Source organism: Hyperoodon ampullatus, assembly GCF_949752795.1.
Source record: "Hyperoodon ampullatus genome assembly, chromosome: 4".
Taxonomy (NCBI): domain Eukaryota; kingdom Metazoa; phylum Chordata; class Mammalia; order Artiodactyla; family Ziphiidae; genus Hyperoodon; species Hyperoodon ampullatus.
This window is the reverse complement of record NC_136917.1, coordinates 34,456,429-34,482,515: the sequence shown is the minus strand read 5'-3', so window position 1 is coordinate 34,482,515 and position 26,087 is coordinate 34,456,429. Positions and strand designations below refer to the sequence as shown.

The 26,087-nt window shown below is 46.2% G+C and overlaps 1 protein-coding gene across 4 annotated transcripts in view; it reads right to left on the bottom strand.

Annotated features, from left to right (window-relative positions):
• Positions 1-26,087, bottom strand: part of CACNA1A (calcium voltage-gated channel subunit alpha1 A) — a gene marked incomplete at both ends in the record, with an annotated part of 321,342 nt that overhangs the window by 97,321 nt on the left and 197,934 nt on the right. For all 4 annotated transcript variants that reach the window (XM_079702108.1, XM_079702110.1, XM_079702111.1 and 1 more), the window contains 5 exons: positions 3,964-4,053; positions 5,311-5,367; positions 6,475-6,590; positions 7,690-7,793; positions 22,570-22,763. In XM_079702108.1, coding sequence (XP_079558234.1) covers positions 3,964-4,053; positions 5,311-5,367; positions 6,475-6,590; positions 7,690-7,793; positions 22,570-22,763 — 561 coding nt within the window. The remainder of the gene's footprint in view (positions 1-3,963; positions 4,054-5,310; positions 5,368-6,474; positions 6,591-7,689; positions 7,794-22,569; positions 22,764-26,087) is intronic.

Below are 26,087 nucleotides of genomic sequence, written 5' to 3'. Positions count from 1 at the left end.
AGTCCCTAACCCCTGGTACCCGTGAATATGACTTTAGCTGGAAATAGGGTCTTTGGAGATGACATCAAGTTAAGATGAGGTCAGACTCGATTAGAGTGAGCCCTAAAATAAGAGGAGAAGAGACACGGAGACACACAGGAAAAGACCATGTGATGACAGAGGCAGAAATTGCAGTGAGGCAAGTAAAAGCCAAAGAGAGCCCAGGATTGCTGACAACACCAGAAGCTAAGAGAAAAGCATGGGGGCAGATTCTCCCCTAAAGTCTTCAGAGGCAGCACAGCCCTGCCAACATCTTGATCTCCGTTTGGACTTCTGGCCTCCAGAGCTCTGAGAGAATACACTTCTGTTATTTTAAGCCACCCAGTTCGTGGTACTTGTGACAGCAGCCCTAGCAAACGAATACAGCCCACAATGAGCTTATACCCTTAAAACCATCTAAATGGAATCTGATTTTCCTAAAGAACCTGTGTTGTGATGGCAGATTCCATTCATGGCTCGATTTTTCCTAACAATGACTCAAGGTCCATATTTCAGCAGTCAGTTGATCAACTCTACATGAGACTGTTTTGTAATCTGTTTATCAAATGACCTGACAGCACAGTAGAATCATCAGTTACATAAAGCTGCATTTAGTAGGGTACAACATGAGGGCAAATGCCACACAGTTCCTGCCTGACTTTGAAACACATTATTATTATTATTATTATTATTTTAATGTAAATAAATAAAGGTAAAGGCATTTCCTTGTCAGAACCCTGGAATTTCAGAGGTCTCTTTCAGGATTGTTTAGGAAGCCCCTGCTAGCATAGGGGCCCCTTCCTGTGGGTTTTTGATCTATCAGGCAAGGGAGCTGGCTTTAGGTGGGTTTGCCTGTAGCAAACCTGTCCTGGGAGAACAAGCCACTGGCCTGTGTTTTGGACCCATCTACAAAATTGAAAGTCACCTGCTTTCTTAACAGAGGTGCTATGGGACAGCGTTGGCACTTATTCATTGTGACAGCTTTCAACTTCGGTTTCTCATCTTCCTTTTATCACACATTTATCAAATGCCAGCCTTGAATCTGGGTTCTCCAAGTAGCAAGTTTTCTTATGTCAGCCACAAATTCGAGCTCCGGGGTCTCCCACAGACAAACCCTCTGTGAATCTATCATGGCTTCCTGGATCATCCCCACTCCCCCCCTCGTTAGGAGCTGACCCATGTCCCACAAATTCATATGTTGAAGTTCTAACCAACCCCCATCCTGCCCCCAGGATCTCAGAATGTGACTGTATTTAGAGAGAGGGCCTTTCAAGACGTAATTAAATTAAAATGAGATCATTAAGGTGGGCCTTAATCCTCTATGACGGCGTCCTTATAAGAAGAGGAGATTAGGACACAGACACACATGGAGGAAAGATACGTGAAGATACAGAGGAAGACAACCATCTATGAACCAAGGAGAAAGGCCACACCAGAAATCAACCCTGCCAACACCTTGATCTTGGACTTCCAAGACTGGTTGTTTCTGGTTTTTACTTTTTTGAATACCAGAAACAGTGCTGCTGAGAAGAGGTTGGTACATAGATCTTTTGCATATGTGAAGAAATATCTCCCTGTTAATTAAGAACAGGTACCCAATCTTACCCACAGAGGAGATGTTGGGTACCCTATTTTTTCAGTGCTTGACATTTAATAAATGTGGTATAGACAAAAAATATTTGCCTATCAAAATATAACAAAACAGATTAGAAAAATGGAAGCAACCTAAATGGGAAAAGATGTTGGACAGATGTAATGGATCAAATTCACAGAGCATTGATGGAGCATTCCAATTCCTGAATTTGCTGGAAGGAGAGAAACAGATGTATCCACAAGTGGAAATAGGACTTGTTCATCATTACGAGGAAAAGAGTGTTTTGGCTAGAAATTAAAAATGCAAATGAAAACAAGCTTTAAGGTATCATTACAAACCGACTTATCTGGGAAAGGAAATTAAACGGGTAATAGGCAATGGCCAGTGTGGGAGAATCCGTGAGTGTCTGAATACTTGGCAGGTTTATAAATGGGTTCAGTGTTTTTGAAACTCAGAATGGCTCTGTGAATAATGAGTTGAAAACCTGTTAATATCTTTGATCCTATAATTATCCCCAAGGAAATCCACCCAAAGGGTGGGGGGAGTCATTGTATGTAAATGTTTCCAGCAGTGCTCCTCGTAAGGGCAAAAATTGGAAACAACTCAAACACCATATAATAAAGCCACGCTGAGCAAACCATAGTGTAACCACCCTCTGGAGTGTGGGACAGTGACGGAAATCATTTTGAAACTCAGCAGTAAGCTTATAAACTAGGGGTGAATGAAAAAAGCAGAGTATGAAGTAGTTGGTTCCTGGGGATTAGAAACACGCGTATATTTTTATTTTTATTTTTATTTTTATTTTTATTTATTTTTTATTTTTTTGCTGTAGGCGGGCCTCTCACTGTTGTGGCCTCTCCCCTTGCGGAGCACAGGCTCCGGACGCGCAGGCTCAGCGGCCATGGCTCACGGGCCTAGCCGCTCTGCGCCATGTGGGATCTTCCCAGACCGGGGCACGAACCCGTGTCCCCTGCATCGGCAGGCGGACTCTCAACCACTGCGCCACCAGGGAAGCCCTTATTTTTATTTTTTGGCCGTGCCTCAAGGCTTGTGGGATCTTAGTTCCCCGACCGGAGATCGAACTCGTGCACCCTGCAGTGGAAGCGCCGAGTCCTAACCACTGCACCGCCAGGGAAGTCCCAGAAACACGTGTATATTTTGAATTCCCTCCTCCCTCTCCTTCTCTCATCCTTGCTTCTATGCTCCATATACCCCATCAGTCTTAATGCCTTCTCCCCTCAGAGTCTTGTCTTATTTCCTCTGCCTGGAAGCTCCCCCACCCACTCTTCATAACTGGAATTTTTATTTTTATTTATTTTTATTTAATTTTATTTTTGCCGTACTCATGCAGCTTTCGGGATCTTCGTTCCTGCACCAAGGATTGAACCCATACCCTGGGCAGTGAAAGCGCAGAGTCCTAACCACTGGACTGCCAGGAAATTCCCTTCATAATCGGAATTTTAAAAAACCCATTTCAAAAGATAGTAGAGTCTCCTTGGAAAAGATCGAAAGCAACATGGCCTCAATCAAGAGGGGTGAGAAGGAAAGAAGTCAGTGTCCTCTCCCACCTCAAACGCTGCCCTTGGAGATAACCAACAGCAACAGCCTGAGCACAGCCTTCTCTCTGCTGTCACTGCCATGGTGAACTCCTACCCACCCTTCAGTTCTCAGTGTCAATGTCACCTCCTCTGAGAAGCCCTCCCTGACCACACTCCACTCTTCCAGAGCAGGCTGAGCACAGGGCATCTCCTCTGAAGTGCTGTTATCATTACAGGCTTATTTGTGTAATGACCTGTTTAATATCTATTTTCTGCACTGGACAGCAAGCTCCACATGGGTGGGGATTTGGTCTCTGTCTTGTTCACAATTGGGCACCTAATAAATGTAGCCCCTCAATGAGAACTAATGAACAATAATAATATTATTCATAAATAATTAATAATAATATTAGCCAATATCATGGGGACCTTATTCTCTGCCACATGTTGTTCTAAATGCTCAATGTGGATTATTATTATTATTCTTTTGGCCGCACCACACGGCATGTGGGATCTTAGTTCCCCGACCAGGGATGGAACCTGTGCTCCCTGCAGTGGAAGCGCAGAGTCTTAACCACTGGACTGCCAGGGGAGTCCCTATATGTAGATTATTTAGTTTTATTTCTCCTGCCAATAATATGAAAAGACATGCTCTGTTGTTATTCTCATAATCATGTCATCTGTCCCAGGACACAGGTGGGAAGGAGCAGAATCAAGACCCAAATTTAGGCAGCCTGGTCCCCCAAGCTCTCACACTCCATCTCGAGGGCGATCAGTAATAAACAACTGCCAGGCGGCAGCAGGAGGACTTACCCACGGAGGCAATATCGGCCAGCTGATCCTCGGCCTCCTCGGGGTTGAGCAGGTCTGTCTTGCTTTTCTTTATGGTGGCTCTCCGCAGAGCTCCAACAATGGAAACATGGCAAGAGAAAAAGACGTTACCCTTTTTGCTACAAAAATGACACCGACTGAGTGTGTCCTTGGGTGCTGGGCGCTCTACCAGGGACTTTCTATGTGTTGTTGGATTTTACCCACGTGGTGGTCTGGTTTGGTGGCAAGTAAGAGCGTGTGCATTTCACAGATGTGGAGACAGAGGCTTAGGGAGGCTACATGACTTTGCCTAAGGGGTAAAGATGAGAACCAAGTCCCGTTCAGTCTGACTCAAAGTCTGGGCTCTCAGCCGTCATTTTCTCTCTAGGAGCCCTGGGATTGGATATGTAGTGACTCCTATGAAAACAGCCCACCCCTTAACCTTTAGCACACTTGCTAGGTGGGCTGGGACTGTGGAAGCCCTTCCTCAGTATTTAGGTTCTCCACCCCCAAGAGCTCGCCAGGGGACAGTGAGTACAGGCATATACTTCCAGTAAAGTGATTTAGACACCCCCAAGGGTAATCTCTTTTCCTGCCCCCCAAATCCATTTTGTAACCTACTGGGATAGGGCCCCAGCTCCTTTCCTTCCTTTTCACTCCTGGTCTCTTCAATCCAAAGTCATTGCTCTGTCTAGACAACTTTCTAACATGTGAGACAACTATCCTTAATAGTAAGTTGGATTCTTGGTGAAATTATTTTTTTTTAAGTTTAATTCCTTTTATTTTTGGCTGTGCTGTGTGGCTTGCGGGATCCTAGTTCCCCAACCACGGATTGAACCCGGGCCACTGCAGTGAAAGCACCAAGTCCTAACCACTGGACTGCCAGGGAATTCCCATTGGTGAAATTATTATTATTTATTTTACTTAGTGAACACAAATGGGGCTGACCCCGAGCCAGACACTGTTCTATGCATTCTATTTGCAATAATTAATATAATCCTCATAGACAATCAACTAAGGTAGGTATGATTATTATCATGCCCATTTGACAGATGGGAAAATGGAGGCACAAAGCAGAAGAAGCTGGGCATGTGGTCAAAGCAGAAAGGGCAGGCAAGAAAGGGAAACTCTGTGTTAAGGTCCTGAAATTCCTCGAGGAAGCAGATTCTCACCATTCCCGTTATCTTCCTGAGCCTGACCTGGTCTTGTGCTTGTTCTTGGCATACCTGGGCCCTGAACATCCATTCCCTGGAAGCCCCTCAGAATGGAGTAGCCTGTCCCCCAGTCTCGGCTCCTCCTGTGTCCCCTGGGACCCACCCCCACCCCTGGAGCCAGGTTCAGAGCAGTTACCATCAAAGGGATGCCTCTGCTCCCCGTCGGTTTCATCCTCGGCGAGGATCACCTCTTCTGAAGAGGAAGAGCACATAGTTAAGCTCCAGCGTCTGGAGGACTCTCCTGGGGATGGGTTCCCTTGGACCAGGAAGGAGAAGGGTCCTCCTGGCCACTCTACTCTCCCCTTGCTGAGTGACAACTCAATTAGCCAGAAATGTGCTGCTCACTTGCTTCTGACTCCCAGCCCCACTTCAACGATGGTCCTAAAGCCAACATCATCCCTACCTCCTTCAAAATAAAAACCAACCTCCTTACCATAGCCTATAACATCTTGCCTGATTTGGCCCCCATCAACTCCCTGTCCTCCTTTTCTCCCACTCTCCACCTCACGCTGATCCAGCCACACACAGCCTCCCTGCTATGACTCAACTCTACTCTTACCCCTGGGCCTTTGCACTTGCTGTTCCTTCTGCCTGGAAAGCTCTTTCCCTAGACATCCACATGGCTTCCTTTTTCACTTCCTTCAGGTCTCGGCTCAGAGGTCACCTCCTCAGAGAGACCCCCTCTGATCACCCTGCCTTCTCCAACTGTTTTCTGCCTCCTACTCTGTTTTATTTTTCCTCTCAGCATCTGGCAACATCCAACATTATATGTATTTGGTTATTTTCTGCTCTCTCACTAGACTATCAGAGTCCTGCAGGCAGAGACCAAATCTCAGGGCCTAGAGCAGTGCCTGGCACACAGCAGGTGTCCCATAAGTGTTTAAATAGCTGAACAAATAAATATGTACCTACTGTATGTGAGGCACTGCTCTTCTTAGGTGACTTAGCTTGGATTACCTTAGAGACTCCGCAAACAGCCTTATGAGGTAGGTACTATCATTATCTCTGCTTAACAGGCAGGGAAACTGAGGCACAGGGAGGTGAGCTGCATTGCTAGGAGGTGGCGGAGTTGGGATCTAACCCAATGTCTGATTTTAAAGCTCTTAAGTGTTATGTATGTCATATCCTGGCTTCATCCCGCTGGATTCTTGTTGCTAAAAACTGGAACTAGCAGTCCAGATCCTCTTTCTCCTCCCATCGTGACCCTTCCCTCATCCATCTCCAAACTGCATGCATGACTCTCTGTGTGCTCTGTGGCCTGGGATTTCAATTCCTGAGCCCCAGGATGAAAGGGCCTCACCTGCTTTCGAGATCCACTCCATGTACCCATTGAGTTCTCGTTCAATCTGTTGCTGCCGCCTCAGCTTCAAAAAAGCCCGCCGGTTCTCTACCCGCTCCCTTTCTTTGGCAAACTCCCTGAAGAAGCACAGAAGAGTCAGGTCTGGCTGTTTTAGAAATTTTAGGGAGTCTGTGTGTGTGTATGTTTGGGGATTCAGAATCCCTGGAGGGCAATTCATTTCAACAAGAGGAATCAGGTCTTCTGAGAGAAGATCAGAATATTACAGGAGTGGGTATTTCTGCCAGCTTCCCACATTTCCCAACAACTGCACCCAGTTAGAGAAAAAAACCCAAAACCATAAACCATGCCATGCCAATCACTGCTGGCTGCATACCCCATTCTCATTCTCTGTACTCCTGGCTAAAGAATAGTTTCATCCCTCTCTTAAGTTACGTAAATGACACATGAGCTGAAGATTTCTGCAGCAGCCTCACTTCTGTGATATAGGACTTTTCCAGTTTCCCTTCTTCCTCTTCCTGTTTGGAATGTGAGATGGCTATCTTGTGAGCATGAAGCAGCTATCCTGAGACCATGAAGCATCCACGAGATTGAAAGTCTCCAAAAGGATGTCAGAGTGGAAAGCTAGAAGACGCTGGGGTCCATCATGGTACCATGGAGCCACCAAACCAGTCCCCAGACTTCTTGTAGTGAGAAAAATGAAACTCACTTATGGTTAAGCCAGAAAAACAATCTTAGGGGTAGGGGGCAATGTGTGTCATGAAAATGCATGGTTGATTGTATGCTACAATTTTATATTTGGAAAATAGGGGAGGGGGGAAACCCAACCTATTGTTTCTTTTTAAAAAGGTAAATTATAGAAATTAAAGCTCTATAGACTTTTATTGTGTTTTGGGTTGTGGGCCTGAAAAATTTGAGAAAACCTTCCAAGTGAGAGGTCTAAATTACAAAGAGGCTTCCCGCCCCCTGGTTGGAGGTAGCTCAGTGCCAGCGGCACAGCTTGGTGAGTGAAGACTGGGCTGGATTTCACCTCCCATGAGTCCCTTCACTGGGTGCCTCCAGCAGTGTACAACTTATGCACCTGTACATGGCTTGCTGATAACTGTCTAATAACCCAAAGCAATAGAAGAGGCCTATTCTCTGCCTGGAGAATGATGGCCTCTTCGTGGGAAAAAGATGGTGAGGGGAAGTGGGATGGGGGGACTAGAAGAGACTTACCCAGACAGCACACCCAGCACGAGATTCAGCATAAAAAAGGAGCCGATGATGATGAGGGGGATGAAGTACAACCAGTTCCAAGTGTTCCCTGAGGCATCGTTGCTCTATGGGGGGGTGAGGAAGGAAAGCAGGTGAGCACTGAGTGGGACTCAGGTATGACCTGACAGGTGAAGGAAGGGGGAGCTCTTGTTCTCCTGGGACTCTGTCCTCAAATGTCCTTGGCCTGTGGAGTCCTAGAGCTCTGGTAGCCCAGAGAGGGAGAGAGAGCACAGGATCAACCAGTGGGGGAGACTCCAGAGGTACCACTAGAAGGACAAAGCCCCCTCCTAATCATGTAGTCCTCATGGGACCAGAAACCAGCATGAAACTCAGGAGGACTCCACAGATCAAGCTCCAGGAGGAGAAGGAAAAAAAGCTCATTGAAATGTAGAAATGAACCCCAAGTTACCTCCCTTCTCCCCCAAACAGTCATGATGGCAGGGTCTGATAATCAGGTTAAATCACCAAGCCAGATGGCAGGGCAGTGAACCTTTTCCTTAAGTGTCTCCCTCCTCTATTGCCTGCAGCCTCAATGTCAACCACAGAAAAATTCCCAGAAATGCCCAGATCAATTTTCAAGGGGAAGAAGTCCACAAATAGAACATTCTTCTCTGGGAGAACAGAACACTATGCCAATAAGTGAGAGGAGGGGAAGAAAATCAAGAATAGAGAAAGAAAGAAAGAAAAAAACCCCCCAGCACTTAAAGAGTACTTATTTGTGCCAGACACTCCTCTAAGCATATTACCTACATTGGCTTATTTACTTGCTTAATTCCCATGATGTCCCTATGTTATTGTCATGCACTGAGGAAACTGAGGCCCAGAAAGACAATGGCAGTGGCAGACATGGGATTTGAACCAGGTGGCCAGGACCCAGAGCCTGTGGACTTAATCTCTGTGCTGGGGAAGGCTTCTGGTGGTTCATCAACTCTATGGCGTCTGTAGAATGTGGGGCCCCCAAATGTGGCTTTAAAAGCTCACCTTTAAAAGCACTTTCAGTGCTACTGCTGCCCTGAAGAAAGGCTAAAATGAGAACGACTGACACTGGTGCTGTAAATCTGTGGAGGAACTGGAACTGTCGCATGCTGCCAATGGGAGGGTAACATGGTGTATGAGTTTCTTGTGGCTGCTGTAATAAAGAACCACCAAGTGGGTGGCTTAAAACAACAGAAATTTATTTGTTCACAGTTCTGGAGGCTAGAAATCCAAGATCAGGGTAGCAGCAGTGTTGGTTCCTTCCGGAGGCTCTGAGGGAGAATATGCCTCTCCCCTGGTATCTGGGGGTTTGCTGACAATCTTTGGTGGTTCTTTGGCTTGTAGATGCATCACCCTGATTTCTGCCTTCATCAACACATGACTTTCTTCCTGAGTGCATGTCTTTCTCTGTGTCCAAATTTCCCCTTTCTATAGGGACACCAGTCATATTGGATTAGGGCCCATCCTAATGACCTTATCTTAACTAATTACTCCTGCAATGACCCCATTTCCAAATAAAGTCACATTCTGAGGTACTAGGAGTTAGGGCTTCAACATGTGCATTTTGGAAGGGACACAATTCAATCCATAATACATGGTACAACCACTTTGAAAAATGGGTTGGGAATTTCTACTAAAATTAAATCATGCACCTTCACTATGTCATGAACATTACATTCCGGGGATGTTATCCAACAGAAATGTGAACCTGTGTATGCCAAAGACACATGCAAGGATGTCCATAGTGGTGATCTTCATAACAGTTCCAAACTGGAAAAAAACTGAATCCTTCTCAACAGGAGGGAAGATAAATGGAATACTGTGCAATGAATGACTGCCATCCACCACATGAAACTTTACAGACTTGGCGTCAAGCAAAAGAAGCCAGACAGAAAAGAGCATATATGTAAGATTCTATTCATGCAAAATATAAAAACAGGCAAACGAGTTGATGATGTTTGAGGTCCAGTTGGGGTATCCTTTGGGGAGGGTAGTGACTCTGGAGGGAACACGAGGGGGACCTTCTGGGGCTGAGAAGGTTCTGTTTCCTGATCTGGGTGCTGGTTACACATGTGTGTTCAGTTTGTAAAAATTCATCAAATGTGATCTGTGAAGTGTCCTGTATGTGTATTTTACTTGAACCAAAAAAAAGTTTTTTGTTTTTTTTTTAAAGAAAGTCAACTTTACCTTAAAAAGCAAGAAAATTCTGACCCATGTTACAACATGGATGAACCTTGAGGACATTATGCTAAATGAAATAAGCCAGACACAAAAGGATGAAAACTGTATGATTCCACTTATATGAGGTTCCCAGAGTTGTCAAGTTCACAGAGACAGAAAGAATGGTGGGCAGGGGCTGGGGGAGGGGGACGGAGGGTTAGTTTTTAATGGGGACAGAGTTACAGTTTTGCAAGATGAAAAAGTTTTGGAGATGGATGGTGGTGACAGCTGCACAACAAAGTGAATGTACTCAATGCCAATGAACTGGACAGCTAAAAATGGTTTAGATGGTAAATGTTAGGTTATGTTTATTTTACCACAATAATTAAAAAAAAAGAAAACAAACAAACCAAAAAAGCCAACTTCCATGATGGACACAGACAGGTTCAGGGGACAATGAATATGCCAGTCCCCTGCTCACACCCTTGTTCTAACAGACTTCCAATGCTTTGCTTCTTGAAGGTTCTGGAAGAAAGAAAAGGGTCAGCAGAACAGAGGTGGACAGAAGGCAGGACTGGCTTTGTGCTTCCCCCTCTGATGATGCTGCTGTGGCTGAGGCCTTTTCATTACCATTCCTTAGGGCTAACTATAGCCCAGGGAGAGAAAGCCTGCACCGGCCAACAGAAGGAAAAAGTCTGGCTATCTCAGGAAGCAGGTTTGGGATGGAGACTGAGCAGTGGGTGGGTGGGGGGAGAGGGGCGGGACTGAACGGGGAGAAATGGCTGAGGCCCTTGGTACCAAGGCAGCCCCTCCACCCCAGGATCTGCCCACACCCCAGCTCCCTGATATGCTTAGAACCACCTGGCCCCATGATGCTGCCCGGCATAAAAGACACTCTCAGTGCCAGGTCCTCAGCCGACTTGAGCTCATTTAATCCTCTCACAAAAGGTGGTATGCAATCCTCCCCATCTTCCCGGGTGAGGAAACTAAGGCACATAGAGGTAAAGTCCTATGCCCAAGGTCCCTGTCGTGGGCTGCATTGTATCCCCCTAAAAGCTATGTTCAGGGACTTCGCTGGAGGTCCAGTGGTTAAGACTCCATGCTCTCAATGCAGGAGGCACAGATTCAATCCCTGGTCAGGGAACTATGATCCCACATGCTTCATGGCACGCCCCACCCCCCCCCAAAAAAAAGATACGTTGAAATCCTAACCTCCAGTACCTTTCAATGTGACCCTATTTGGAAACAGGGTCTTTGCAGCTGCCATCAAGTTAAGAAGAAGTCATGATCGTGGGCCCTAGTCCACTATGACTGGTGTCCTTTTAAGAAGAAGAAATAACAGGTGAAGACAGGGACACACAGGGGAGAGGACAGCCATGTGACAATGGAGGCAGAGATTGGAGGGACACAGCTGCAAGTCAAGGAGTGCTGAGGGCTGACAGTCACCACCAGAAGTCAGGAAGAGGCAAGAAAGAATTCCATCCAGAGTCTCAGAGGGAGTATAACCCTGCTGACACCTTGATTTTGGACTCTGGCCTCCAGAACTGTGAGAAAATACATTTTTGTTGTTTTAGGCCATCCAGTTGTGGTACTTGGTGATGTCAGCCACAGACAAAGAACACAGTAACTGAGCTACTAAATGGCAGAGGTGCCACCTCCCGACCCCATCACTTCCAGGCCCTGCTTTCCTGTCATTCTCCCCCTGGATCACTCCAGCCACATGGCCTTCCTGTAGCTCCTCAAACGCACCAAGCACAGTCCCACCTCAGGGCCTTTGCACCTATTGCTTCCTCTGCCTGGAATGCTCTTCTCCCAATTTCCTACATGGCTCCCCTCACCTCCTTCAGATCTCTGCTCAAAGGCCACTTTCTCGGACAGGGTTTCCCTGATGGCCTTTTACAGTTGCGCCTTCATTTCTAATCTCATTTCCTGCTCTATTTTTCCCTTAGTGCATCTCCTCCTCTATACTTACTTCTCCTGCTCATTGTCCGTCTCCCCACTGTCAATTCCATGTGGAGCAGAGACATTGTGCTTTTTTCCCACTGCTATATTCCCTATCACAATGCCAGGCATGCATGCAGTGTCCAATAAATGTTTGTTGAATGACTAAATGAGAGGTGGCTCCCCACACAGCCCACATCCTCCACCCCAAGCTGTGCTCCCTTCTCCCTCCTCTCTCCTTCCTCTCTTGTCTTGCTTTTCCCTCCCTGGGGACTGGGGTTCTGCTGCCTGATTTTAGAGCTGCTTGTTCTCTTTCCAATCTAGCCCAAATGATTCAATTACATGCTGTGGATCCAACAACTCACAGAGAAGAAGCTGGCAGATGGTTGGGTGCAGTTTTTGATTAGTAGGTGGGCTTCCTGGGGTTTGCTCAGGAGAAAAATGAGAAATATATTTCCCAAGCCGAAAGACTGGAGCTTCCTTGGCCGTTCTGTGATAGCGCAGAATGTGGGGGACATAAACCTCCCATCCTGGGTCTTACCTCCTTTGGCAGTTCAGGTTAAGTGTGGGTGTGCTCATGAGTCTGGATGTGGGGAGGAGGGAAATTGCTTGCTTGTCAAAGTCATTAACACCAGAAAGATACACTTGCAAGATTGCCTTGTCTTTCTTCCCAAGGCTCAAAGAGTTCCACTGCCTGCAATGCTATTCTTCATTAGTGCTGTCACTAAATATTTACTGAGATACGGCAAGATTGCCCGTCCCTGTCTCCCTGTGGTTGGCTGAGGGCCATATGATGAGTGCTGGCCAATGAGGAGTGAGTGGAAATACCTAAGTCACTTTTGGACCAGAGCACTGAACTGCCAGTGTGGGACCCTCCAGGGCTCTCTTTCCTTTTGGAATACCAACTGGCAATGTTCTAGGTGCTGGTTGCTCCATTAACTAGGTCCCAAGTGACTCTGCTGAGTATAGCTCCCTTCTTCCTCACTGCCAACCTGCACTGGACATGTAGCATGAACCAGAAAAGACATTTGTTGTTAAAATCACAGTGACATTGGAGAGTGTTTGTTACCACAGCATAACCTAGATTTCCTGACTGATACACCTGGATATTTTCTTGGTTCACTCCTTTATCTCCTTTAGATTTCTCTCAAATATCACTTTCTCATTGACTTTTATATGGCTCTCAGGAGGCAGATGGGGGAAAAGAATGTTTCCTGTATGTCTGACAGAGAAATTAAGGTTCAAGATTACAATGAGCTGGTTGTCCTCTGAGCCTCTGCCTGGAGACAGTTTCTCCTAGATCTTGACTTGGTTGATTCCCTCTCATCACTCAGCCTTTCATTCTACTGTGCCCCCTCTCAGAGAAGCCTTCCAGCCAAAAGGGCTTGCCCCTCCTCACAGCACAGACAGAACTCTCATTCACTTCCAAGCATGTTTTGCTTTCTGAATCATTTTGTCAATATATTCATTTGCATTTGAAGTCCCTGTGGGCGGATTGTTTAAATAATAACAATGACAGGGAAATGTATTTATCCCAAGTCCCAGTGATCAGGCTGTTTCCCTGGGAAACGAAGAGGCAGGTGGGACAACAACGGTCACTTTAGTAGAGCCCGTTTGAGCTGACAAAACACCCCTTGATTCCCAGAATCTCCAGTGGATGGGGAAACTGAGGCTGAGGGAGATGATTTGCCTGGCTCACACAGGGTGCAGATGGCACAGCTGGGGCTAGACCCATCATTCTGGCTTGTATCCGAAAGATTTTTTTTCTACCTCACTCCTTCACTGCACTTACATAGTATTTTCTGTTTATAACAATTGGCCCATGAGAGCCTTAAAGGAGAGGGAAAATACTGATTCACCCCCCGCACTGTTGGTACCTAGCATGATGCCTGGCGCTTAGCAAGCGCTCGATACTCATCAAACAAATGAATGGCTGAGTCCCAGTAAAATCCTTAAGTGACTTCTGTTTTATGGCTTATTTTCCTCTAAGTTTTTTGAGCATGGTTCAGTCAGAAAAAGTATAGAAGATGTAAAAAAACAACAAACCTCAGCTCAAGAGAACACCCAACTCCCCAGCGTAAGGGATAAAAATGGCGTGGATTTGACTGTGAAAGAGCCAAAGCCCCACAGTGGCCATGAGGGAGGTCGTATGTCTGTCCCAGTTTGTACCTGTTATTAAATCATGCGACGCCTGTTAATTATTTTTTGAGTTCTCCTTTCCCCATTCACTCTCAAAATTGTCCTGGTTTGGGCAGCGAATTATATGGCCTTTCTGCCTCTGAGGTCTCCTGTCACCTCCCCTGGCCTCTTCAGCTCCCTTGCTCACCCTCACTTCCAGCCACATGGGCTGCCTGGCTACTCCTCACAAATGCCAGAACCACTCCTGCCTTAGGGCCTTTGCACTGGCTGTCCTATCCACCTGGGTCTCTCTTCCCTGACATACCTACATGGCTCTCCCTCACCTCTTTCAGGTCTTATTAGAACTTCAACCTCTTACTTTGAGGATCCACAGCCCCTCTACTGCTTTATTTTTCACCTGAGCTTTCATCACCCTCTTACACAGGAGTTGACAAACCACCACCCATGCGTGCCACCTGTTTTTGTAAATTAAGGTTTGTCGGCACACAGCCATGCCCATTCATTATGTATCTTCCCTGTGGCTGCTTTTGTGCTACAGAAGCAGACTGAGTAGTTGTGACAGAGACTGCATGGCCCACAAAGCCTAAAATATTTAAGATTCTGCCATATATATAAAATTTTCTTAATTATCTTGTTGGCTGCCTGCTTCTCCCACCAAAATGTCAACTCCCCCCAAACAGGGATTTTTTGTCTCTTCCATTTGCTGCATATCCTTGGTGCCTAGAACGTTGCCTGCATGCAGTACACATTCAATGAATGTTAGTTGAATGAATGTGTGATCTAAAGTCCCCCAGATCTGATGCTTTGATGTTGGCCAAAATAAACATCTATGAATTATACAAGGGCTTAGGTCAAAGATCAGTTTCAACCATTAGTGACCATTTGTCAAGGGACTTGCATTTATAATCATCAACTAAGCACAGTTTTACCATTTTCTTAATTGCCATTAAGTGAGGAATAGAAATAGAGAGTAAGAGAGACACACAGAGAAAAGCACAGAGAGGTGGGGGAGAGAGAGGAATAAAGAGGCGAAGAAAGGAAAGGAGGAGAGAGAAAGAGAGAGACAGGAAGAAACAGAGAGAGACAGAGAGACCAAGAATTAAGAGAGACAAAGACAGAGAGGGGAAGAAAAAAGAGAAGGTGAGAGTCCTAGAGAGAGGGAGGGAGTGTAACAGTTAGTGCCCAGTGCTGGGTTCAAATCCTGACTTCACTACCCTTGACTAGGGGATCTTGGCAGGTCACTGCATCCCCGTGAGCCTCAGTTTCCTCATCTGGAAGATGGACCTAAAAATATTTCCCCTTATGAGGGTGTTTTATGGATCAGTTGATGATACAAGGAAGATGTAGGGATGCAGCAGGCTCTCAGCGAATGGTGAAAAGTTAACTCAAGATGTACAGGTCCTGCCAGGGCCCCAGACTCTTCCTCTCCCCACCCTGGTAGCAACTAAGGGAGGGCAAGTCCCATCGCCCACACTGCATCCCCAGGCTGCTTTGGCTCATTCGGTGAGAAGCATGTTGGGTATGTCCTCTGTGTGGGGTGGAGGTGATTTCTGATTTTTTTTTTGTTTTTGAGTCATGCATGCACATATGGTGAGGGGGTCCTTGTGAAATAAGGCTGTCTGTTGCTCAAGCAATACACAGAGCCACCAATTTTTGTCTCCAGCAAATGGCTCCAGTGCAGCCCTCCTGGGCTTCCCCATGCCGCCCCCTTGAGCTCAGAGAGCCAGTCCTCCATCCTGTTTGCCATGGGAGGTAGCAAATAGCAGATTCTGAGGGAACCAGTGTTGAGTCAGAGCTGGATTCTGACCTTAACTCCCTGTGTGTGGCCTTGGCCCTCAGTTTCCTCATCTGTAAAATGGGACTATTTAAGGCTCTACCTTAGAGGGTTACCATCAAGGAGTCACGGGCTGGTGCACAGAGAAACACCCAGAATAGTGCAGTACAGAGGAAATAGCTGATAGCCCATTAGGATTCCAGAAGGCTGCCCAGATCCAATGTCGGCCCCAGGAAGGTCCAGGGATGGGTACAGGAGCCCTCTGGGTCCTTCAGAGGTCCAGCACAATGGTAGAGCTCGGCTATGTTGACTGAGGTTCATTTTATAGCAGTTGGACATGACTCGGACCACACTTTTGGCACAGAATTTCAATATACTTGCCTTTGTGGTCTTTGGGTTTGGATAAGCACTCACCCCACTACAGAATCCTAATGTGGGCAGGTCCACCATGCCCAGGGATGCCTCAATGCCCCATCTTCAAGGATCCCTGGTCTTCTAGAGCAGGGTTTCTCCACAGTGGCACTCTTGACATTTTGAATTGGGTAACTTGTGGTGGGGGCTGAGCCAGACACGGACGGCGAGAATTTCAGTTACTTGCTAAGCTATCACCTCCTCGGAGGGTTTTCCTAGCCAAGCAACCACAGAAATCACTGAGAGATTCCCTCAGGCTCAACCGGGGTGGGAATCCTTGGGGAGTCTGTGAATTTGCATGGAAAAAAGTTTATCCTTCACTTCCCCTAATTTCCACCAGAAAGTGGGGCATTTTCTTCCATTATGAGGGGAGGCAGCAAACTGCAACAGTGTGGGCAGAACCGGTGATGCCCCTCACCCACAGAAATCACACGTAGTTCACAGATATCCCACAAAACCTTTTAGCTTCAACACTCCCATGAAATTATGGGGGTCATCTGACTCATTGCCAGGTCCTGTTGGCAATGTATTATAAACACTAAAACGACGTCACCAATCTGTTTTTAACAATATTTTTATAACAATTTCAGCACATTTGGCTTCCTTCATCATCTCCAGTCTTTTAATTTATTAGACTTTAAAAATCATTACACTGACAAAGGGGTCTGTGGCTCAACACGGTTTAAAATTCTTTCAGGTGGATTCTCTTTGCTCCCAATCTTCCATATTTCTGCCCCAGACTTAGTGAGAGTTTTAAGAAGTTCCTCCTTTGAAAATTAACTGCCCTCCTTGCCTCCCGCCCTTCCTCTCTCCTTCCCTCCTTTTCCCTCTCTCAACCCCCCACCTCTCTCCCCCTCCCCCCCCAATATCTATTTCTCTGGGTTCAGCTCAGAGCACAGGGAAGAGGAATGCAGAGCTCGCAGGCTGGTACTGCCATTTCCTGTCTGGCCACCTCCGGCAACTTTCTCAACCAGAGTCTTATTTGTAAAATGGGTGACAGTAATCTCTCCCTCACCAGTTATTTATAGACTTTATTTGGGTTTGCCCCCTTTTCAGGATCCCATTCAGGATCCACCATTTCATTTAGTCCTCATGCCTCCTTAGGCTCCTCTGGTCTGGGTCAGTTTCTCAGTCTTTCCTTGTTTGTCACGACCTTGACCGTCTTGAAGAGAACTGCTCAGGTATCCTGCAGAACGCCCTCCAATCTGGGTTTGTCTGATGTTTTGCCTACGATTATGGGGTTATGAGTCTTTGAGAAGAAAACCCCGGAGGTGAGGTTCCCTCATCATATCAAATCAAAGATCCTATGATCACACATCCACTGGGATGTCAAAATTTGTCACTTGGTTAAGGTGGTGTCTTCTAGGTTTCTCCACTGTGAAATGATATATGTCCTCTCCTTATGCTATTCTTTAGAAGTGAGTCACTAAGTCCAGCCCATCCTCAAATTGGGGGTGGGGGAAAGATTAAACTCCATTCCTGGAGGGGGACTGTCTATATATATTAAATGGAATTCTTTTGTAAGGAAGATTTGTCTCTTCTTCACTTATTTTGTTTATTTAATAATAAAGCAATAAAATGACCATTTATTATTATGTCAATCAATCAGTCATTTATTTATTTTGACACGGACTCTCTCTGGACAGGTAATATGAGATAAAAACACCCGGCATACAGTGGGCGCCCAGAAAATGCTCTTTTTCCTGTCCTTCCTCCTCATCTCCTGGTCTACGAGTAACCCAAAATCTTTTTCCTCCTAAACTCTTAGCAAGACAAGTTGAAATGCACTCCCTGATTATAAAAGTAAATTATGAAACTACTATACATAAAATAGATAAGCAACAAGGATTTACTGTATAGCACAGGGAATTGTATTCAATATTTTGTAATAACCTAAAATGGAATATAATCTGCAAAAAAATAACTGAATTACTAGGCTATACATCTGAAACTAATGCAATATTGTAAATCAACTATCCTTCAATTTAAAAAAAGAGGATAAAAGTAAAGTGTGCTCATTGTAGAAAATTTTGAAAATATAGAGAAGTATCAAGAAGATAAAGATTCCCAAATCCCGCTACCTAAAGGCCATCTTGGTACAGCGGACTTCAGTCTTTTTTCCTTATATTTTCAAAATTTCACACTTGAGATTATAAGGTTCTATGGACTGAATTGTATCCCTTCTCCAACCCAATTCATGTGTTGAAGCCCTAATCCCCGATGTAATGGCATTTGGAGATGGGGCCTTTGGGGGGTGATTAGGGTTACAGGAGGTCATAAGAGTGGGGCCCGCATGATGAGATTAGTGTCCTTGTAAAAGTCACTAATCCCAGAGAGCTTGCTCTCTCTCTCTCTGCCCTCACCATGTGAAGACACAGTGAGAAGGCAGCCATCTGCAAGCCAGGAAGAGAGCCCTCACCAGAACCGGACCACACTGACACCCTGATCTCAGACTTCCAGCCTCCAGAACTGTGAGAAAGTACATTTCTGCTGTCTAAGTTGCCCAGTCTATGGTGTTTTGTAATGTCAGTCGGAGCTGACGAAGACATAAGGCTTATCTCACCTTGATTCTTTTTTTAAAATCAGTTCCCCCCCCACTTGTCATTATATGGTGAGCATTTCCCCACATCCTTAAATATTCTCCCAACAGATGATTTTTAATGACAATACTCCATCATATGGAGGGACCATACGGTATTTAACCAGTTGCTTCCAGTTTTGTTCTATTTTTACAAATAACGCTGGGGTGCACATCCTGATATAAATCTTCGACAGGGGTGCTGATTAGTTAAGGTTAGGCTTTTTCTAAAAGGCACTTTAACCAGGAAGCCAAGTGGGAAAGAAAAGAGACAAATTGAAAAGGGAAAAACCTGGACGGGGCCCCAGCACACCGTGTAGGCGAGCTGCTGTTCCCTTTGCCAAGAACGCTCTTCCCCCAAACATCTGCCTGGCTCTCTCCATCTCTGTGGAAATGTCACCTCCTCTGAGGAGCCTTCCCTCATTGCCTGACCTAAACTAGCCCCCACACCCCAACACCTGTCCTTTTATGCTGCTGTTGTCCTCATAGGATGACACAGGTCATGTCACCACGTCCCACATTATGTATTTGATTAATGTCTATCTTCCACCTTCTGAGTAGTTTATTATTTATAATATTTATTGGTCACATCTGTCTCCCCTACAAGGATGGGGATTTTTGTTTGTCTTCTTCATTGTGTTGTCCCTGATCACCTGATCATTTCCTGGCACACAGTAGGCACTCAATAAGTAATTATGGAATAAACAAATGGATTTCAATGATACTGAGAAAAGAAATGAGATGTTGGGATCATAAAGCACTGACCACCCAGCTGGACGACATCCATCTGGCATCTGTGCCTGTGGATTCTAAGATGCTTGGAGCAGGTGCTTCTGGACTCTTCCCATGGATCTCACCTGATAGCGGATGGTGAGGTCATGCTCACGGTCTTGGCTCTAGCACAAGCATAAAGGACAGATAGTCCAGACACTGTGCCTGCCTGTGGCTGGATGGAGATAAGGGAGTCCTAGGGCAGGCCTGGCAAATGGCAGAGCACAAGGGCAGGACCCAAATGAGTCTGGAAAAGCAATAGCTCTGTCCTCGTCAGCAGAAATTCAAAGATGCCACTTAGCCCCTGCCCTTAGCAATGAGTTGTCCTAGTGGTTGTGTTTCAGGGTGAGGGGAGGTTGTCTTAATTTAGGAAGCCCCAGACAAGGGTTCAGGTGCAAGCACTTCATTTGGGAGATGTTATGAATTGAATTATGTCTCCACCATCCCTGCCCCACCAAGATCTGTTGAAGTCCTAACTTCCAGGACCTCAGAATGTGACCTTATTTAGAAATGGGGTTGCTGCAGATGTAATTAGTTAAGATGACGTTGTACTGGAGTAGGGTGGGCCCTAAGCCAATACGACCGGTGTCCTTATAAGAATATGGCCATGTGAAGATGGGGTATTCGAGTGGACAACAGAGAATCTATAAGCCAAAGAATGCCAAGGATTGCTGGCAGCCACCAGAAGCTGGAAGAGGCAAGGAAGTATTCTCCCCGAGAGCCTCTGGAGGGAGCCTGGCCCTGCTGACACCTTCTGGCCTCCATACTGTGAGGTAATAAATGTCTGTTGTTTTAAGCCACCCGGTTTGTGGTACTTTATCACTGCTCTAGGCTCGCATCAGGCTCAAATCCCTGCTCCCTGGGTTTCCACCCAAAGCATGACTGTGGGATGTAAGTGAGTGGAAAGTTCTAGAAGGCTACTCTGAGTTAGTGGCAGTTACCAGTGGGGTGAGAGTGGCAAATAAAGTGGGACCCAATGGCTCACTCCACTTCTTCAGGTGCTGCTGGAGTTTTTACAATGAAAAATTCATTTACATTTTTAAAAGGAGTGCCCTTCGGGGTGGAAAATTTGGCCTATAAATTTGGACCATGCACTGTTCTAAATCTTCACATATATTCACCTCCCTCAGTCCTGGTGCCCTGTGACGTAGGACTGTGCTTCTCCTCATTTTGCACACATGGAAATGGAGGCACAGAGAGCCCAAGTGACTTGTCCAAGGTTGCACAGCAAGGAAGTGGTGGAGTTGGGAGGGGAACCCAAGCAGCCTGATGCCTGACTCTGTTCTCTCAACTGTTTCCCCCGAGTTTGCTTCCCCCAAGGTGATTCAGCTTTAAGCCTCCAGGGCAAATATCCCCTAAGATGATGGTGCTTACAACTATAGAACCCTCTGGAAATTCGTGTCCCTGCTCACACTTCCTTATCCACCACTGAGCTCATTTCCATTTTCTTCCTATGAACCTCAGACCCTTTTTCTGGATGTCCAACCCCATGATATAACCTGTTTCCATGTTCACACTTTACTTAGCTCCTGTTCTCCACCCCCACTCTCTGCCTAAGTTTCCTTACTTTCCTGTCTCCCAGTTCTGTTTCACTCCCAGGAGGGTTCATTTCCCTCTGAAGCCTCCTCTTGCAACTGCCTTGTAAAGAAAAAAAACCTAGGGACTTCCCTGGCGGTGCAGTGGTTAAGAATCTGCCTGCCAATGCAGGGGACATGGGTTCGAGCCCTGGTCCGGGAAGATCCCACATGCTGTGGAATAACTAAGCCCGTGCGCCACAACTACTGAGCCTGTGCTCTAGAGCCCGCGAGCCACAACTACTGAAGCCCACATGCCTAGAGCCCATGCTCCGCAACGAGGGAAGCCACCGCAATGAGAAGCCCGCGCACCGCAACGAAGAGTAGCTCCAGCTCGCCACAACTAGAGAAAGCCCGTGCAAAGCAACGAAGACCCAATGCAGCCATAAACAAACAAACAAACAAACAAACAACTAGAATAAAAAAAAAAAGAAAAGAAAAAAACCTAGAGCCCAAGCAAGCTTTGGCCAATTGGGTGTAACCTTTAGCCCAAGCTCTCTGCAGGTCAGGACCAAGAAAGAGTCTGAGCATCTCAAATCTGCTGTCTGTTCCTAGAGATGCTATGCAGGATGGAAGGGGGGGGGGAAGGTAGGAGTGTACATCTTTTCTGACCCGAACTTAACATTTTCAAGACCTAGGACAAGAGTACCAACTGAGGCCCATATATATGTGTAAATATTTAAAAGCTTCTAAATAAAACATGCTGTATGCGTCTCCTTTACAAACACACCTTCATAAGCACTTGGAAGGTCAGTCTGGAATTTAGAATCTGGATGTCTGCACTGGCTTATGGCGTGGGGACAGCCTTCCCTGCCCCTTGACCATGGCCTGCCACCTGGAGGCAGGGGAGGGGGTGCTCCACACACACATGCATGGACACACCACCTTGCATGTCCAAACTCCAGTCACATCTGTGCCAATAGCCACCCCAAGGACACCCTTGACCCTCAGGGGATACAAATGGGTGGTGTAGTCAGCGAACAGACGCATGGAAGAATCTCATGCAAGTCCATGGAATCTGGACTTGGGGAGGGAATTGTAGGATCTAAGATGACCCAAAATGTGATCTAGAAAGTGGAGTGGTGGTGGCACTAGCTCCTGGTAGACATTTCCTGTCAGCCCCATAGGGAAGGGCATGGCTGGAGGAGGGCCAGTGAGGGCTCCAGTGCAGAACCCCTTTGCATAGGTGCTCAAGGCCACTTCTCTATCTCTCATCTATGTTGGTTTTTAACTTACACAACCTTTACATATTCAAAAATCTAAAATTATATTTAAAAACTTGTGCAATTAAAAATTATTCAGCATCTGTGTGCCCTCTAGATCTCCATCTCCCGAGGGCCCTTCTCTACTTAGAGTTCTGAGGACAACACTCCCATATCTTCAATGGACTGAGCCTCAGGCTGGCTCTCCTGGGGCCATGTTGAGGTGTCCTTCGGCTGCCTCCCCGGCTCAGGGTCCCTCCACAGCAGCCTCAGGAGTTGGCTGGTCCTGGCTCTCCACGACCCCTTGTCACTTACGTTGTAGAGGAGGTCAGTCCACCCTTCCATGGTGATGCACTGGAAAACAGTCAGCACTGCAAATAGGATGTTGTCGAACTGAGTGATCCCATTGTTGGGCCCTTCCCAATAGGGCTGACATTTGGTCCCATTGGGGCAGGTGCGGGCAGGTTCCTCTGTCCCACATGGAGCTGGAGACTCACCCTGAATGTCATCTATGAAAGGGAAGGGAGAAAAATCAGGAGAAAGGGCCAGCAAAACCAGCTCTGAGATACAGGAGCCAGCGAAGATTCAATGCTGTTGAAGAAAAATGGCTATTGAGATGAATTTATCAGTCTTTTTTTAAAAAGCCCAGTGTTTGGCTTTGTTGACCTATTCATTGTTTTCCATTTCATTAATTTCTTCTCTAAGAGTTGTTCCTTTTTTGTTCTTTTCCTAAACTTTTGGGATGAATTAATGTTCCTTAAGGCTATAAACTATTCTTTAAGTGCAGCTTTAGCTGCATCTCACAAATTCTGTCATGCATTAGTATCATTATTGTTCAAGTAAAATATTTAGCAATTTCCATTATTATTTCTTCTTTGACTCATGGATAACCAGGAAGCATTAAAAATTTGTCATATATCTACAAAAATAGAATAATATAATGAATTCCCCTGTACCTATCATCAATTTCAACATTTATCAACTCAGGGCTAATCTTGTTTCATCCACATCCCCTCCCCATACTAAAATATTTTACCTTGCCACTAAAATATTCTTAAAGCAAATCTCAGACATCCTACCACTGCATCCACAAATAAGAAGCATGTCTCCTAATTTCCAAAAACTTTGATTTCCAGCTTAATTGCACCGTGGTCAGAGGATGTTTTGTATTATTCTGTCCTTTGAAATCTGTCAACATGCACTTTAAGGTCCCAAATACAGTCAGTTTTGGTAACTGTGCTGTGTGCGTTTTGAGGTGGTTGGGGGCAGTGTTCTCCAGACTTCCATTAGGACAAATTTGTCAATTGTGTTGTGTTATTCTTCTGTAGCCTGACTGATTTTTTTTTCTTGAGATGTATTGGGCTCAGGGAGCTGTTCTGGGGGTGAGGGAGGCCAGTACACACAGTACTCACCCTTAGGCACAGTAGCTAAGCTTTCTCCCCAAATAGCAGGAGGCAGATTGTGAAAATGCCACAAGGAAAGAGACACATATCAATGGATGTCCCTTTTGCTGGAAACCAAAAACAGCTTCCTGGCAAAGTTGGGCTGGGCCATAAAGGTCGGGTCTGAATTCTAAGGTGTTGATGGGGAGACCGAGGAGAGACACCTTCATGAGAACACCGAGTTAGGGGAGCACAGAATATCCCAGGCTTTTTCCCATTGGACTAGAGCCGCGGATATGAGGGGATTCTATTCAGTGAACGATACTTTTGAAGGTTTTCAGAGAGTGACACTGTCCGACAAAAAATCAAACAGCTGAGTGTGTAAACTCAAGCTCCCACTAAACAAAAATATATCTCAATGTGATATGTTTATATATAGGCTATATATAGCCTACATACAGGCTTTGCAGCCCATTCTTAACCTCCACTTAGTAAGCAACAGAGTGAAATAAACCAACATAGAATGCATGAATCTTATTGGCCTTTGAAACTCCGGTTAAATAGAAACTCTAGGTCATGCAAAATGACATTTACCATCTCAGAAGGGACACCTACTACTCAAGAAGCGATGACACATCGGCCACTATTTTAAGTTGTGGGAAACCCCTTCCCCACTCACGCCAGATTTGGTACAGGGGCTATTATTTAATGAATACAGATTGGAAGGCAAAATCTTTTAAACATAAGGCTCAGGGCAAGGGGGAAAATTCCATGGGCTCCTGTAATGAATGAGAACCATTGTTTGTTGGGAAGGTCACCTCTGTCCAAAACCTTCTCCATTTCCACCTTGTGTCCAAGTCTGGCTCAATACCTATCCACCAATGTGCACCCCCTCCACCCCGGCCCCAGGTTAGTCCAGTGAACACTGGTCCCTTTCTTTCCTCAGGGCTACAATAGCTCCCGAATGTTCACATTTGGTGAGGAGACAAAAGCAGCATCAACGTGCATTGCTATGGACTAGTTGCAGACAAGGGGTCTTGTTTCCTCAAACTATATTGGAAGCTCTTAGAAAGCAGGACGCTTCCACTTTTCCTTGGCATTTCTCTGGGTGTTTAGCTCGGTGCTGGGCACACAGGAACCGGGTTCCTGATGATAAGGAGAACCTGTCTGCAAGAGAAAACCTGCCTGTCTTTAGCAGCTTTGCCTAGTGGCGTTCTTGATTGCGACCCGCTCCCCCCAACCCCCCACCTGCCCCCTCATCACGAAACACTCTGAGGGCTGCTTCTAGAAAAGCAACCATCCAGAGAGTCTGAGGAATTTGATTATAAATATATTTTAAAATTAACCTGCTGCCTGGGTGTCTGTTTATATCTGTCTCTTACTCACATGCCTTATATTTTTAATTGCGAGCTTTTCAGTCATCCTCCCTAAATCAAGGCCTCCTACCCTCCGGTTGCCCCACCCACATCTGTCCCCTTAAAACCTCAATTCAGACTCAAGCCAGTCCTCTGTCCCCTTTGCTGGAGAGAGAGAGAGAAAACAACAACAACAACAACAACAAAAAACCTAGGATCCAGGAATCCTGGTTTCTCTACCTTCGGCTGATTTTCCCGAGGGGCCCTACCCTGTATCTCTCCCTCTAGCATTTCTGCCTGGGTGACGAGGCCAGGAGCAGAAATAGCTCTGCCTCAATTAACACCTTCTTCATCGGGGAAAGAAATAATTAGGACACCCCATATTGCGCAAACTTCACAAGCCCAGGAGAGAAGGAGACGGGAGGAGCTAGAAAAGGAGGCAATAAAAGCATCTCAAATAAACCTTCCTTACTGGGTTTTGCTGCCCTCTGGGAGGTCTGGGGGAGAGGGCTCTGCTACCCAGGGGTCATCGGGAAGAGAAGGTGGATGGGAAACGACTCCAGGACAGAATCTTCTTCCTAATAAGACAGGCTTGAAATCTCTTTCCCTTCCCAACGGGCTCCCCTTTGGGCTTTACTGTCTCAATTCACAGTTTCTTTGACGCACAACTAGCGCTGTCATTCAGCCAGTCCCCACTGAGGCGGCCCGTGGTCCAAATATTGAAATACAGGCTTCCCTCCTATTTGATTTCATTTGGTTCTCGGTCAGAGAGCAAGTAGCTAGGTTTGGATAGCAGGGGATTTAATCAAAGATGTATCTGGAAGCTATTGGGTCCTTGAGTGTGTGGATAGCATTGGACAACCATTGCCCCACTGCTGATTCAGAGATGAGCACCAGGGCTGTGCCTCCTGGATTTTCTCCTGCGCCCAGCCTGCTTTCTTGATCCAGCAGCTAAGGGGTTGACGCTGGCATAGTGCCGGGAGCGGATGAGCCAAGATCCTGCTTGCGCTCTAGTTCTGACTGGCTGGTGCCAGGACTCCCAGCGGGATGTCTTTAAGGCACATTCTGGGGGAGACCAGGAGGAGCCATCCTCAAC